The sequence below is a fragment of the Condylura cristata genome, unplaced genomic scaffold (assembly GCF_000260355.1).
Source record: "Condylura cristata isolate star-nosed mole 26May11 unplaced genomic scaffold, ConCri1.0 scaffold00005, whole genome shotgun sequence".
In the NCBI taxonomy this organism is placed as follows: domain Eukaryota; kingdom Metazoa; phylum Chordata; class Mammalia; order Eulipotyphla; family Talpidae; genus Condylura; species Condylura cristata.
The window spans coordinates 23,526,738-23,542,664 of NW_004567106.1; the positions used below are offsets into that span (position 1 = coordinate 23,526,738).

The 15,927-nt window shown below is 39.1% G+C and overlaps 1 protein-coding gene across 1 annotated transcript in view; it reads left to right on the top strand.

The window, feature by feature from the left end:
• DNAH11 (dynein, axonemal, heavy chain 11) overlaps positions 1-15,927 on the top strand; it is a 256,915-nt gene that overhangs the window by 182,841 nt on the left and 58,147 nt on the right. The window contains 6 exon segments of the mRNA XM_004676758.2: positions 389-532; positions 1,147-1,329; positions 2,785-2,886; positions 7,976-8,114; positions 12,658-12,824; positions 15,122-15,357. Of these exon segments, the coding sequence (XP_004676815.1) occupies positions 389-532; positions 1,147-1,329; positions 2,785-2,886; positions 7,976-8,114; positions 12,658-12,824; positions 15,122-15,357 (971 nt within the window).

Consider the following 15,927-nt stretch of genomic DNA (forward strand, 5'->3'; position numbering starts at 1 on the left):
TGTTTCTTGTGCATGTAGAGCAGAAAAACAGAGCTAAGAAACACTGTTGAACAATTTCCAGAAGAGTCAAAATGCTAATAAATTATGTAGATGAAACAGATCCCATAACTCCTTAAAATACCTGTTTCTAAAACTCCCTGAATTCAGTGAGCAGGAATGTTTACCACCTAGTCATATTTTCTAGAGATTACAACCAGGGCAGTGATGTTTGAGAGCATCACAAAAGTGACCTGCACAAACTGTCTCTCCAAGAGTGCCAGGAGGAATCCCTGGGTGGGAGGGGAAGACTGCCACACTGAGCTGTTGCTTGTGAAACAGCAAGGTGGGAGGGAGGATGAAAACCAGCTTAACGCAGCCTTCTCCAGACCTTTCCTGTGTTTCTCCCTAGGTCAATCTCACTGAGCTGAAAGTCTTCCCCAACCCCCCAAATGCAGTTACCAATGTTACTGCAGCTGTGATGGTCCTTCTGGCTCCCCAGGGCAGAGTGCCAAAAGACCGTAGTTGGAAAGCAGCTAAAGTCTTCATGGGAAAGGTATCAGACATCATGTCAAGATGAACATCCTGACAACTTCACTACTGTCCTGCTTATAGATGACAGCAAAAGGTGTTCAAATAAAAAAAAGTCATATTCCCTAGGAGTAATCTACCCTATGTTCTCCAGACTTAAAATTTTTGTTTGCCAAGTTGGAGTTAGCTTGGGGTTACGACATACCTAGGTCAACAGCAGCAGTCCTTGGAAGATTGCTAATTATTTGCAAAATTATGGAAGCAGTTAAGTGTAGGAGGGAGAAAATTACATGGATTTCTTATAGTAGAAAAATGTTACTAATGTACAAGAAGGTGTAGCAAAGGGGCTTTTGGGTATGTGTGTGCATGTGTGTGTTTCTTTTCTGCTTTTCTTCAAAATGTGAATGCCTCCTGTGAAGGACTGAATATTTTACTCTGGGATAGAAGATATTTTAAAAGTGTCCATTGCTAATTCTAACTTCATACTCTAAAGACCAAAAAAGTCAAACAGTAGGATAAGTGTAGCTTGCCAATTTTCCCTTTGTGATGTGAGTCCTAAAAGCTGATTTTAATTTTTGATCATGGAATTTTCTCTGCAGCCAAAAGGGGTTCATTGCAATAAGTCTTTTTGCTTTATAGGTTGATGACTTTTTGCAAGCATTAATTAACTATGACAAAGAGCACATTCCAGAAAACTGTCTGAAAGTGGTGAATGAGCAGTATTTGAAAGATCCAGAGTTCAACCCAAACTTGATTCGGACCAAATCTTTTGCAGCAGCTGGTCTTTGTGCTTGGGTCATCAACATTATTAAATTCTACGAGGTACCAGTCATAATCTAATGGTTTTACACGTGTTTTTTCACAAAGGGTCATAAACATTAATTTCTATGCCAGCAAAAATGTTAATTTGACATTTAATTTTTTTAATAAGATAGTTCTAAGAAAGAGACATAAATATGTCAGATTAAAGAGACATATACGAGGAGGATATTTGAAATGATGGAAACTTTTTTAGGGTAGAGTGAACATCTTAGATCTTGATTCAGTAAAAACTTGTATGGGTTAACTACATCAAAATACTAATTTTATTTTGACTTGAAATAATTGCAAGTACAAATTCTTGTTTAATGAAACTTAATCCCTCTCCACAAAGCAAAAAATTCAACTTGAGATAAAGAAGAAACTTTTTGGTTTATTTTTACATTAATATTTTAATGATAATTGTTTGCCTCTACACAGTTTAGACTCATTGTACTTCCAATTAGTGCAGAGACAGGTTAACATTTTGTTTAGTCATTTATTTATCAAATGTTATTTTCTGCAAACTGTTACACACTCTGAATGTATCAAGGGAATAATGCATGGTCCTTAATGCAGAAGAACATTTTTGTCTTGGAATGCTGTTCTGTTGGATTCACATACAGAATTGCTGACTATCCCAAGCATAGTTCATTTCATTCTCCAAATGATTTTTATAAAGTGGGTTATATCCTTTTCACAGGGAAATCCACAGGAATAAAGCCCTGTTGGTCTTTCTCTGACTTTATTGGAATTCCTTGCAGAGTCAGTTTGGACAGACTGCAGTTGGTGCGTGACATCCCCCGTAAGACAGTGCTCACTCTGCTCTGTTTGCACTGTACATGAAAAGATAAGCAGGGCAGCAGACTGGCTGTGTTCTGTGCTGTTTGCTATAAAATAGGCAATAAAGTTTAATTTCCTTCCTTGCTCCCCAACAGGACAGAAATTGATACATCCAAACTATCAAATCACCCATTCAAATTAACACACAACCGAGGCGACCAGGAACTTAGCAAGAAAAAACAGAGTGAATTTGAAGCATGGTTAATGCTGTGTGAGGGTGTTCTGAGTTCAGAGAATTTCTCCACCTGATTTTCCACCTTAGAGGATAGTCCCAGTGACAACTTTAGCCTTAGTTCCTACATAATACAATTACTGGTAACTAGAGGATTGAATACAAATTTTATGACAAACTAATTTTAAAATCTTAATGTTGTTTGACCTATTAGCATTATATGTACATAACTGCAATGCTGGTGTCCAGAATAAAGGAGTCAATGATGGATGTGCAGAAAGGGCTTGGGAAGTTCTGTGGATTTTGGCTCTGCTCTTAGGTAGTGCCATTGTTAAGAAACAAGAAATTACTACATGAATTAGATAGTTTAAATGTGAAGCTTCCATCAGATACCAGATGGAATGATTGTCTGTTCGCTTTGCATCCTTATTGTCTCATGAATCAAACCCCACATGGATTTTCAGGTGTACTGTGATGTGGAGCCCAAGCGCCAAGCATTAGCCCAGGCGAACTTAGATTTGACTGCAGCTACCGAAAAATTAGAGGCTATCAGGAAGAAACTTGAGGTGAGTGCAAAGTATGACAGTAAAGAAGTTCCCAAGAGTTGGGCCAACCTCCACCCCCTTTATTTTTAGATTTTTACTTTCAGACCAGGCCATACCTGAGCACTATCGAATACAAAAGAATGTGATATTTCATGCACATATGCATTTATGTTCTCATTTGGTAGATGTTTTTAATCTGTTGTATGCTAGACTCTGAACTGGAAAGTTGGAAACTTCCATGGTTTACTTAAACTTTGAATGGTCTGGTAGTTGAAGAAGGTCGATAACAGATTCAAAGTAAGGCTACTGGATCTAGGTGGTTGGCTTTTATCCTGGCTCCACTGTTTACTATTTTACTCTGCACAAGCTATTGACCTGATTCCTCTTTGTATGGTAAATACTAAAATAACAAGCATTTCTTAGGTAAGATTTTAAGGATTAAGTGAGAGTAATTCACATGAATGGCTGCGTTTCTAGCACATTGTAAGTACTTGGGGACCATTAGCTAAAAATATTACTGTTTTCACAAATGTATATAGCTCAGTCTAGTCCATTGTTCTAAGTATATCTGTGATGGTGTGTGTGTGTGTGTGAATGAGAGAGAGAGAGAGTATTGGAAACAATGTCAAAAAGGCCTGGAGAAATTAGGGAAAGTTTTATAGTGAAAGAAAGTAACTTGATGTGGATTCTTGCTTGGCCTGGAAATAGCTAGAATAGATTGGGAACAGTATTTTTGACAGCGAATAAAGAAAAAAGAGAAGAAACAGTTGGCACACTTGAAGCATCTCAGCAGGCCAGACCTCTAGATGAGTGTTGGGTGTTATGTGGGCAACACCACACTAATAAGAAAATGGGAGGCACGGAGCAGGCTAGACAATGCATGGCAAAATGTTGGCCTAACAGGTCACTTAGGATTAGCGGACCCCCAATTGGGGAAGGCTAGGGATAGCAGGAGGTAAAGAAATAAGAACTTGCAAAGTTGAACATAAGCCTTTGCCTTTCATGTTACAGGATTTAAATTGTATTGGGCTAGTGATATTGAGTCTTTGAAAGATGTTAGTAGGTTAATATGTTCAAACTAGCTTTTCAGCAACCAAATGGACGCTGGAAGAGGGAAGAGTCTAGATGGAGAAAGACAAGTGACAGGACACATAGTCAGTCCTGTGAGGCCTTGGAGCTAAGGCATGAGCAGCTGGGGAAGACAGGGCGTGGTGGTTGTAGAGCACTGACAGAGACAGTGAACTGGAGAGTGGGGCACACAGAGACCCTGAGTTTGAGGTGTCTGAGAATGTGGTATGATGCTATTGGAATGCTGAGGCTGTGTAACCTTGGCAGTATAGGAAAACCTTAGGAGTTTTGGTTTCTTCTCTGCAACATAGTGATAATAACATCTGCCTCTCAAGGTCAGCGTTTGTCATCTTTAGCTCCCTAGCCTGCAGCCTACCTTCTTTGGGTGATAAAAGCCTGTTTTATCTTAGCAGAATTAATGATCTCTTCTTCTTGGAGATACTCAGGTGGGGCTTTGGGTGTTGGAGTCCTTGCCTTTCCTTGCCAAAGATTAGTTAGATGATAAGTTGAGCCTACTTTATACTAGAATTTGAATCATAGCAAAAAAAAAAAAAGACAAAAAAAGCACACGCAAAATGACTGAAAGCAAAGTTCTTGTGGTCTAGTGTCAGTGTCCAGATGAGACTGTTAACAGTTCCTGCTCCCAAACACTGATGCTTGTGTGTGGTTCTTCACCTTTTCTTATTCCCTCAAGGATTTCCCACTCCAAGCCCCAATTTCCAAGAAATTCCCTTCAGCTTAAACTAGCTAGAAGTTAATTCCATTGCATAAATCATGATGTATTCAGATTGCAAGTACACAGTAAGTGCTTCCTAAATGTTAATCTGCTCTCTTTTCTTGTAGAAAACCTAGGTGTAGGTGTTTAGGAGACAGAACTGGCGTTGGAGAGAGAGAGACCTGGCTCAGTAGTGTAGATGTGGGAGTTACCAGTATGAAGATCATGTGTGTAGAGAGATCAGGACCCTCAGGGAGGATGTTCCTGCCTCAGAGTAAATCCTGCCCAGGGCTACTGAGCAAGGAACTGAGCAACCTCTCTGATCTCTGGTGCTTACAGTGGCCATGAAGCTGCCAGGCTTTCTATAGAGCAGGGCTTGAACTAGGGGTGTATCTGGTTCAGCATCTGGGGCTACAACCAGTTAATTTGGCAAAAAAAAAAAAGGTGGGGTGCAGGGGAGAGATCACTTTCCATTAGAGAGTGCCTCCCAGATTTCCTGGCAGGTTCCTGAAAGAAAAATGAGGTCATTTTCCAGAGCAGCACCCAGGGCAAGTCTCCTTTTATCTACCAGAAAGGGATTGTTTCCTCATAACTGTTTACTAATTATAAGACATCTTTTTCATGATAAGTATTTTAGTAAGGTGGTTGATAACCTTAAAAGTTTCTCCTTAGGAAGTGTAAAATGTCAGCATCTCTTACAATACTTTACAGCCCCTCATCTTCCAAGACCACTTCCTCTAGTAGACATTCTCAACCATCTCTTCCACCCAGCTGACTTGACCACCCCTACCTGTCTGTCCAGCTAGCACATATTCCTATTACAGCACCCAGCATACAGTTCAGTAAATACCTGACAGCTACTAAAAGAAATGTAACAAAAGCAACAGTTGAGTTAGATAAATTTAGAATAAAAATACCTTACAGTTGAACTTCAAACAGCATGGGGTTAGGAACCCTAGTCCCTATATACTCAAAAATTTGACTATAAATTTTGAGTCCCCCAAAACTTAATTTCAGTGGTCCCTTGGTTGGTTTCAGGACTCTTTCAGATCCCAAAATCCTCAATACTCCAAGTCTCTTATAAAAATGATCTCTGGCTCTCCCTGGGGGCGCAGCAAGTTAAAGCACTGCACTAAGAAGCTCAAGCCACTTCTGCATGAATTCTATCCCCGCCTGCCCCGGAGGTGACCACATGGCGTGGCAGACCTCTCCTGACCCGCCCACTGCTCCCCTCAGCAGTGTACTTTTTCAGTCGGCCTGTTCTGCTCCCCACTCTTGTCAGTCTCTGGTGGCTCCTCCCACCCTCTGCATCTCTGACCCCAGTTCTTTATGAATAAATAAATAAATCTTTAAAAAATATAGATCTCCAATATCCACCAACATGAAGCATGTAGAACCTGTGAATGAGGAACCTACAGGTACAGAGGGTCAACTGTATTTATTGAAAAATACTCAAGATCTGCTCAAGACAGGTCACCCATAAGTTAAGACTTTCTGGCTACGGAGTTAGTACTTTTTTGGACCTAGCCAGTAACTAGCAAAAAAACACTAGTTCACATCGATTACTTTGTATGACTCACAATAAATGTTTAGGTTTGCAGATCAATAAACTACAGAACTAAGTTTGCAAGTACAGAGGGAAACACCACAGTTTAATAGTCAAATTCGTTCTATGAAGAACTCGTCCTTTAAGGCCCCTACCAAGAACCCAAGAATGAAGCTCCAGAGAGTAGTTATTTGTGCATCAGAATCTCTGGCTATAGTTCCCACCAAGTTTCAGTTCTCCATGAATACAGTATGACTGGTCATGCTGAAAAAAGAGTACCTCTGACCACTGCTGTCTGCTGGCACACAGTCAAATCAAGGTTTGAACCCAAGAGAAACAAAATTTTTGCTAAATTTGCCTTCATTTCCTCCAATCTCTCACTTTTCCTCCTCATGGGGTTTCTCTCCTCTGGATCTTATGCCTCCTGTTACCTAGCAAAGTAGGGGGTGTGTCTGGTTTCAGCAACTGTGCTGCAGTGGAAATTGATTCATACCAGGTTTGGTCTGTCTGCATTTGCTCTTTGAAGTCTATATCTTTAGCTTCAATCTAATAGCCTCATATTGAAGGGTGAGTGAAAAAAGGAATTGTTGAACTGGGAAAGAAGAAAAGTCATATTTCTCAAACATCTAGTACCAGAGGATGGCCATAAAGAAAATCCCTAGAATGGGTAGGACAGTGGTGCTCCAGCTGTGCTCCCTAGACCAGCAGCAGTATCTGGGTCACCTGGGAACTGTTTAGAAATACAGACTTGCAGACCTACTGAATGAGAAACTCTGTTGGGAGTAACTAAGGAGTCTGGATTTTACCAAGCCTTGCAGGTGGTTCTGATGCACACTGAAGCTTAAAAACCACTGAATTAGGGTCCTTGGGCTGAGGAACCCCCTTCCTCGCGTTGCTTACTTCTAGAACCTGAGGTCAGGAGCTATTAAGAACTTGAAAAAACCAAGATTTTACCTTCTGAGCAAGCTAACAGGATAATCTGCCACAGTTACATAAATGCTGGTAGAAGACATAGACTTGTGGATCAGATACCCAAGGAGAAAAAATGCAACCAGGTTTCAGGAGGAAAGAGATCCTGAAAGCAGGAAACTGCCATGAATGTCTTTGAGTGTCTCTTAGGGTGGTGTGACTTCTCATTGTCCCTTTCATGCTTTCTCTCTCTCCATAATAGTTCCCTCTGTTCCAATTAGAAGATGGTTCCTCACTAAATTAAGTCCTCCAGAATTCACACATCTTCCCAGATCTTTCAATGCTAAAGACAATGACTTACCTTTGAGTTTTAGCCCTAAACTTCCAGAAGAGTCACTCTGATTGGTTAAGCTAGTTCAGCTTACCACAATCTAAATGGGCTCCATCACTTTTCTTCATTGCCTGAGTTATGGACCAATAAGAAGAGTTGATGGGTGGAGAACCGAAAAGTGGCCCTTATCATTAATAAAGCTGGCACTGGAGGATGAACATTAGGTGCAAGAGATTGGGACAGTGTGCTCAAGATGTGTTTGAGTCCACACAGCATGTCTGTCCATTCCTCCGTCACAGTTCACTCCTCCCCACACCCCCACAGTGTAGATGGAAGGTGGGAGACCACGTGGTGACTGATAGTGTGTAGCAGTTGTGATGCCTTTACTAGCTCTGAGCCTTCTTCTATGACATGAGTATGCCAAAAGTCAGAGGAGGGAAGGAGGTTCATCTCATGTATTGTAAAGTAATAGATGTTTTAAGATGACTATAATATGTCTATTTTAATTAAAAATGATTCATGATTTAATTTTGACTCTCAGGATCTTGATAGAAACCTGAACAGACTCACAGCTTCATTTGAAAAAGCAGTAGCAGAGAAAGTTCGGTGTCAAGAAGAGGTGAACCAAACCAACAACACCATTGACCTAGCTAATAGACTCGTCAAGGAGCTTGAGGCAAGTTGAACTTAACTTCCAAAATTCTAATTAAAATATTCAGGTCAGCTCTTTTGGATTTTATCTTTATTAATAACGAAGGGGAATAACAATAACATAGAGCAAGGAGGATCATCTTTCATACTGTAAGTTCTAACTTGCCAAATGGAAACTTGATGGATTCTGTGTGTTTTTTAGTGAATAACCGTGGACTCACTGGCTTTCTTAAGATATGTTACACACTCAGGACCACTGTTAGAGCACTGTGTTATTAAACTACTGTTGATTCTATTAAAGTGCATTTGCAGTTGAACTCTACCAACAAAAAATTACTTCAAGCTAAGGCTGCATGGTTTTTTCCTGTGACATCTTTTTCTAGGTGATTGACATGTTAATGTTAATAGTTAACTCCATGAAATAAATATTTTTTAAGAGCAATTGTTGCTAACTTTCTCCTGTTTGAATATGAGAGGTGGGAGAACACAGCCCTTGACATCAGTAAGTCATATATTTTTCCTGCTTTATTATTTGACCATAAAAAGGATTAAAGTACTACTGCATGCTCCAGCATGGTTGAACCTTGAAAATGTCATGCCAAGTGAAAGAGGACAGACACAAAAGGCCACATATTGTGTGACTCCAAGCATATGAAATGTCTGGAATGGGCAAATCTATAGAAACAGAAAGATTAGCAGTTGCCAGAGGCTGGACAAGGGCATGGGAGTTCTGGAGTAATTGCTAATGGATACACAGTTTCTCTTTTGTATGAGGAAAATGCTCTAAAATGAGATACTGGGAATGATCACTCAAGCCTGTGAATATACTAAAACCCACTCAGTGGTATACTTTAAAGTGTGACTTTCATGATACATGAATTAAGTCTCAATAAAGCTGTTATTTTTATTTAAGTGCTACCTAAAAGTATGTAAGTGCTCTATTAGAAATGCATTTAGCTGAAGGCAATAAGTTGATTTTCTGTGGTTTAAACAAATGGGAGTTTATTTTTCACAGAATGCAAAAAATTCCAAGGGTAGATCATTATCATTTCTGATTCTTGTAATTAGTGATCTGATACCTAAGCTCTTTGTACCCTCTGCTTCTCCACTGGCATGTGGTCACTCATCCCCATTCAGCTAGGTAAGAGATAGAATAAGCCAAATCAGTTATATTTTTCTCCTTTTATAAGAAAAATTGAAGTATTCCAGGAAACCCCTCTGGCCAATTCAGCTTAAGTTCCTTGAATCAGGACTAGATTAACCACAGTTAGTTGTGAAGAATATCAGAAAAGTGGGAATGGGAGTGTATGAGTGACTCATTTAGCCACAGTGGTGGCTCTGGATGCAAGGCAGCTCTTCTCCAAATCCAAGTTGTTTTAGCAGGAAAGGTGGGAGAAGTATGTTTCAGGAGGGGTTGGTTGGGTCACACCCTAATTTCTTATACATAATAGTAGAGCTTTTAACCCAGTTTAAACCTTACCAGTTTAATCCTTCTGAAGCTCATAGTTCATAGAACATAAACTCAGTTACTTTTGTAAAATCCACTCTCCATTCTCTCTCCTTAATTATAAGCCTTTTCTTCCAAGTGTTATGACCAAAACCTTTGGAATCACCTTTTCGCTCTCTTCCTCACATCTATATCCATGCCTCAGCAGACGATACTATCTTTGCCTTCAAAGTCCATCCAGAACCCTATCATTCCCAGCACATTCCTGTCACCACACTGGTCCAGGCCTCCAGCATCGCTCCCAGAATTCCTGCCCAGCCTTCCCTCCAACCCCACCCCACCAAGGCCACTCCCCTCATTGCAGCTGAGCAATGTGTTAAAAAATTAAATCCTTTCATGTCACTGCTTTCTCAGAATTCCCAGCAATTAATTAGCTAACTAATTACAGCCCTAAGGTACTAACTACATGGCCTCCAAAGTCCCAGGTGACATGGCTCCTGGATGCATCTCTCCTTGCTCCTGCTACCTTCCCTCCTAATTCTTCTTTACTGGCTGACTAGCCTTTCCTCCTCCTGCAAGTTGCTCTCCTGCTAGAGCCTCTGCAGTTTTTCTCCAGGTGACTTACACTCCCCAGATAATCATGTTGCTGGATCCCTCACTTTCCTCATCTCCCTGCTCAAAGTTCTTTTCTTCCTGTGGTTTTCTCTGTCCTCCATGTGCCCAAGAACACCAGCTGCACCCCTCCTCACAGGTGTCAGCTCTGTCCCACCCCACTCTATAGAGCTCTCCACTTACTCTACTTTGTTATTTTTTGTAGTATTTATCATCACAAGTACACACTTAAATATATACTTATCTGAATATATGTACGTTTGGGGGGAGGGTTTCCCCCAACTAGAATATAAGTTCTTCAAAAACAAGAACTTCGTCTGTTTTCTACACCATTTACTCCAAGCTTAAAGACTTCTCCCTGGCATATCAAAGGCATCCGTAGATACTTGTTGAATGAATGAGTGCAGTTTTATGAGCCTCCTATGATTTTAATAAAATGTTGGAGCCCTTGAAGCCTCATTCTTCTAGATCAGTTGAGAAATTGCACCTCTACAACTTCTCCTGTTTAATGTAGTAAGATTGAAGCAGTTTGAAGTATTCATCATTTGTGAGGTATTTGAGGAAAAGAAAAAGTGCTAGTCAGGCAGTTTTCTTGAAGTAATTTTAGAATGACTACAGGGTTCATCACCAGACAAACAGGCTCCACCAGCCATCCCTAACAGAACAATGTCTTGCAAGGTTTTAGTTACTCATGATGATTTAGCTGAAGAAAGGGAAAAAGATTGAATAATGTTAACTAGGAAAAGATATATAAGTATATATTTTTTAAAGGATTAATTGAAGATGTCACACCTTTTCCTTTGAGGATAAATTCCTTCTGACTAGAACAGGAGACAGTTAACTTCTGAATAGCATCAAGACTGATGACTTTGTCTATATAGCATTGACCTGGAAGCTCAACCATTCAGACTAATAAATCAGGCAATTTATATTTAATCATTAACTAACTCCTGAGCTGAACAGCTGTTCAAAATTAGAAATGGGTCACCCCAGCCAGGATGACATTACAGGCAATCTATAATGCATTAGAATAAAATTATAGTGATTTTTAACTGTCTAGAAATTTATTACAGGACATGTTCCAACTCTTAAACCCTTGTTAGCCAGTGTCAGTAATGATTTATGTTGCATGGGTGGTATAGCGAATTTATTGACGATTTCAATAGCCAATAAGTCTGTTTAGTAAATCTTCAAATTTCAAAGCTGCTTTGGAAAATGAGGTGGGTGCTCTTTATTGTTTATTATTTACTAACCAAAGACAACACAGATGGAAGGAAAGCAAATGAGAGATTCCCTTCAAAATTAATGGATATATTATCTGTAGCTGAGGAAAGAAAATAATGAATTCTGTAAAAAGCACTGGAGAATTAGTTTCTAAGTGCTCAATTATGTAGCTAACTTGGAGATCCTTTATCAAGATAAGTAAAGAGAGTATCTTAAAACAACTATGATAAACAGTTCACCTGTTCACTTTATAACCTCAGTGTTGTGGGTATTATGTTGGCCTACAGGGGACTGGCATTCCAGTCTACTTTGACATATGTCATTCTTATTTCCTGTGTTCTCATGAAAAAAGCTAGATTCACAGGGTGGTTCTTCATTGTACTATTTTTTTTTTCTTTGCTACTTTTTTCCCCTGGGTCCTATTAATTTGCATTTCTTAGAGTGTTGTATTCGTTTTAGCATTAAAACAAAGTGAAATACTGAGCTACCTTGCAGTTCAATCAATCCATAGATATTTATTGCAGTTTTATTCAAATCCAATAATAAGGGCTTCACATAGTTAACCTAGAAATCAGATTTTAAATGGCCACTCAACTAGATATAAGGACTTCAGCATCATTCTTTGAGCATATTGTGTTCAAGGTTAGGGAAGGTCTCCTGGCTTCCATCTTTTTACATATGTTATAGGTTCTTCCATTGATCAAGTAATTATATGAGAAAAATGAATTGTAACTGTGGGCACTATTCTTTAATAGAATCCAGATTAGATGACTATTAAATCTTCATCATATTAGTTTTTAATATGAGTGATGTTTGTCATTTTTCTTTCTGTAATCAGTTCCTAGCCATTATGTTAAGAAAAAAAATGTTTTCATAGTGTTGAGTACCACCACGGGAAAGCAGGTGGATGGAGAACAGTCAGTATACTGCTAAAATTCCTAACATCACTCAGTTTTGACCACAGCAGTTGGTCCTCTACTACCATAGAATCAGGCAAGTACTTTTCAGCCTTTCGAGAAGGACCCCAATCAATGTAAAGAGTTAGGGTGTCCAAAGAGGAGATATTAAGGATCCAGTACCATCATAAGCCCCACCGAAGAGAGATTACTCATAATGACGGCTTTTAAGCATATGAGTGATTACAGTAGTCGCAGCAACCATGTTCTCTTCCTTCAGAGACTGCGTAGAAAGACACAGACTGAAGCTGCTGTAGGGTAATGACACTGAACATTTGCTGAGTTGATGTTCATCCAGCAGTTACATCTCAGTAAATTTTATCTTACAGTCAGAAAAGGTTCGCTGGAGTCAGTCTATTACATCTTTAGAAACCCAGAATAAGACACTCTGTGGAGATGTTCTCCTCACCACAGCCTTTGTGTCTTATGTTGGATCCTTTACGAGACAGTATCGCCAGGAACTGGTGGACTGCAAGTGGGTTCCCTTTCTTCAACAGAAGGTAAACTCAGTGTTTGTGAGCCTCCTATTGAAGTTTCAGTAATGAAACATACTATATACCAGGCACTTTTGTACTTCAGTAAGGATAACAGACTAGAAATTCTAGTATGAAGCTGTTCTTGAGCGTTGTAGTTTTTCTTATTTTAATAATGGTTTCAACAAAGACATGGAAAATATGAAGATGAGTTACATAAACTATAGCTAAGAAGTGGGAAAAGTGCTTCTAACAAAATCACCTGTTAGATAACTGAATTCCAATTTGAATTACTATGCTGCATACTTTTAAACTCTGTTTTCTTACTAATATTATGGGTTACTAAGCAGTCTTTTTTCATGACTACTTTCAGATTACATGTATATTACTATGTAGTAAAAGAAAGAACTTTCATCCTAAATTTGAAAGTTAAAACATAGAAAAGTTGTTTCTATGTTTGGTATTGTGAATAATGCTGCTGTGAACATTTTTAATTATTGTGTATAAGTTTTTGTGTAGACATAAAGTATTTCCCTAAGAGATTTATCCAGTAGTAGTATTTTTCCAGAGCTATGGTTAATCTGTGTTTAATGATAGTAAATTATCATTATATATGTTTAAAATAAAGGAATATATATATCCTTAAGTGTAGATAGCATGTCGTAAGAGAAGAAATGTATCTGTCAATAATGGTGATAGAACCAACCAACCATTTGGGGAAAACTACAGGTAAATCTCTCCTTCATTGCTTCATAGCAAATAAGAATTACAGGTGACTTTTAGGTTTGAGAGGATGTAGATTAACTATTGTATTATTATAAACTGAAAACTATAGCTGAACACTATGTCATTAGTAATGGGCCATATTATAATTGCATAATATAAACCGCTAGGAAGAGGTGAGAGAACAGTACAGAGAAATAGCTCAGGGCTGACAGGATATGTAAATGGAGAGTGAAAGAAGATGAGATGGAGTAGTTAAGATTGAGCAACTCCTAGGCCAGAGTGGATTCAGGAGTATAAAGATAGGAATGGCCAGAAGTCCCAAAGCTGTAGACACAGCTAAGAGAACTGAGAACTAAGAAAGAGTGTCTTCAGATGTGCAAACTTGAAGGTCCTCTGTAACTGCAAAGTTCTAATGAACCAGAAACAAGATTTCACCAAGTTTTATAGTGGGGGTGGAGTTAATGTGTCCTCAGGGGAGACATGGAGCCAAGTTTCTGTGCACCAGGAAAAGGAATTTCTGATCACTAAAGGGTGAAGAGAAGTGAAACATCAGGAACTGGTAGAGGCTGTGCTCTCGAATATAGGTAAAAGGAATGACCTCAGTTAGGAGAAGCAAAACTGCTTCAACTAGGTGGGAGGTAAAAAGACAGAAGTAGACACAGGCAGAGGCGGTGGTATAAAGAAAAGCAATATATGATTGCATCTGCTGGTGTCTGTCCTCTTGGGAAAGTAGTGAAATGCAGTGCCAGTTGGTTAAAGAAAATAAAAGTGGAATAGAACAAGGGTGGGGAGAGTGGTGGTAACATCCAAATGCCCACCAATCGCAAGAGGAGAGTAGATGTTAAGTGTTGTCATGCGTTTTCGGAAACCAAAAATAAATTTGTAAAACATAGTTTTATAATCCCGTTAATAAAGCTTTTACATACAATGCTTAATCTGAGAACAAAAAGTGAGAACAAAGAATAATAAATCCAACTAATTCAAGAGAAGCCAGCAAGATAAGGAGTCTCACAAGGCCATGAATAGGTGAAAGAAAATTCAGAAGTGGAAGGTGTGCTCAGAAAGAGAGGTGAATATAGCCAGAAGCTAGTGGTTAAAAATGTGGTAGGGTTCAACAAAAAAATTAAAAATCGTATTACCATTATGATCCAACAATGTTACTTTTGAGTTATTTCTATGTAGTGTTAGTCTGTAGTGAAGGATGAAATTTCCAAGCAAGCTATTGCATTTTGGTATATCTTACCTGGGTTGATTACCCCGGGGCAGACAGCACTCTGGTGTCCTGCCATACTTCCCAGTGTCTCAATTCATTCTCACCTTGGGGTAGCTGTAAATATATGTGTAGGGCAAAGTCTCATTCGACTGAAGCCAAATATATGCAGTTACTCAACCAGTTGTTGATTACCAGAGTTGACAGAATTGTGAGAGGTAAATAGCAGGCTTAAGTGGTTGGTTTGTATTTCATGAGGAGGTTTTTTGGCCCCTGAGGGTTCACAGTGAATTTGCATGTATTCTCTTGTCTGTGTTTCCTGTGTTTTACACTGAGTACTCTCCTCTGCCACACTGGCAGTTTCTTGAATTGAATTCTGCTTTTAAAGGTTTCCATCCCAATAAGTGAAAACCTGGACTTGATCACCATGTTGACAGATGATGCAACAGTTGCTGCGTGGAATAACGAAGGTCTGCCCAGTGACAGAATGTCGACTGAAAACGCCACTATCCTAACACACTGTGAGCGCTGGCCCCTGCTGATAGATCCCCAGAAACAGGGAATCAAATGGATCAAGAATAAGTATGGAACAGACCTGAAAGTCACACATTTGGGCCAAAAAGGGTGTGTGCACTCTGAAGAACTATCTGTTAAGCTTATGTGGAAGCGGTCTGATTTTTATGAAGCCCTGGCATTTGTTGGCCCTCTTGGTTACCTCGAAATACTGCACTGTACTCTACTTGTTTACCTGCCTGCTTATGTTCCACAGCCAGTGTCTCTTTGAAAGGGCATTTGTGATGGGCAGTGAGCAAACTAAATTTCTCAATTTAAAGAAAAAATTAAGTTGATTATTTAACTTAATTAAATAATTCCCAAAGATTATTTGGTTTCTTAGTCAAGTATTACATTTCCTTTTTGAGAGCTGTGTCAACTCTGTCAGTGAGTCTGCATTACAGTGTTGAAGAAGTAATTTTAGACTGACGGATTTTTCCTTTGACTACTCAATCTTTTCACATTTAAGATGAAATAGGGAATTTCTGCAGTAAGATAAATGTAGTCCTTGCTTATCTGAATTCATGAAGAAAATTAGTTTTGGAGAGAAGGGATGAAATAAAATGACGGTACACCACTTCAGATGACTGAGCTTAAACAATGAAAACTGAAAATTGGGTTTAAACAATGAAAAATTGCCAA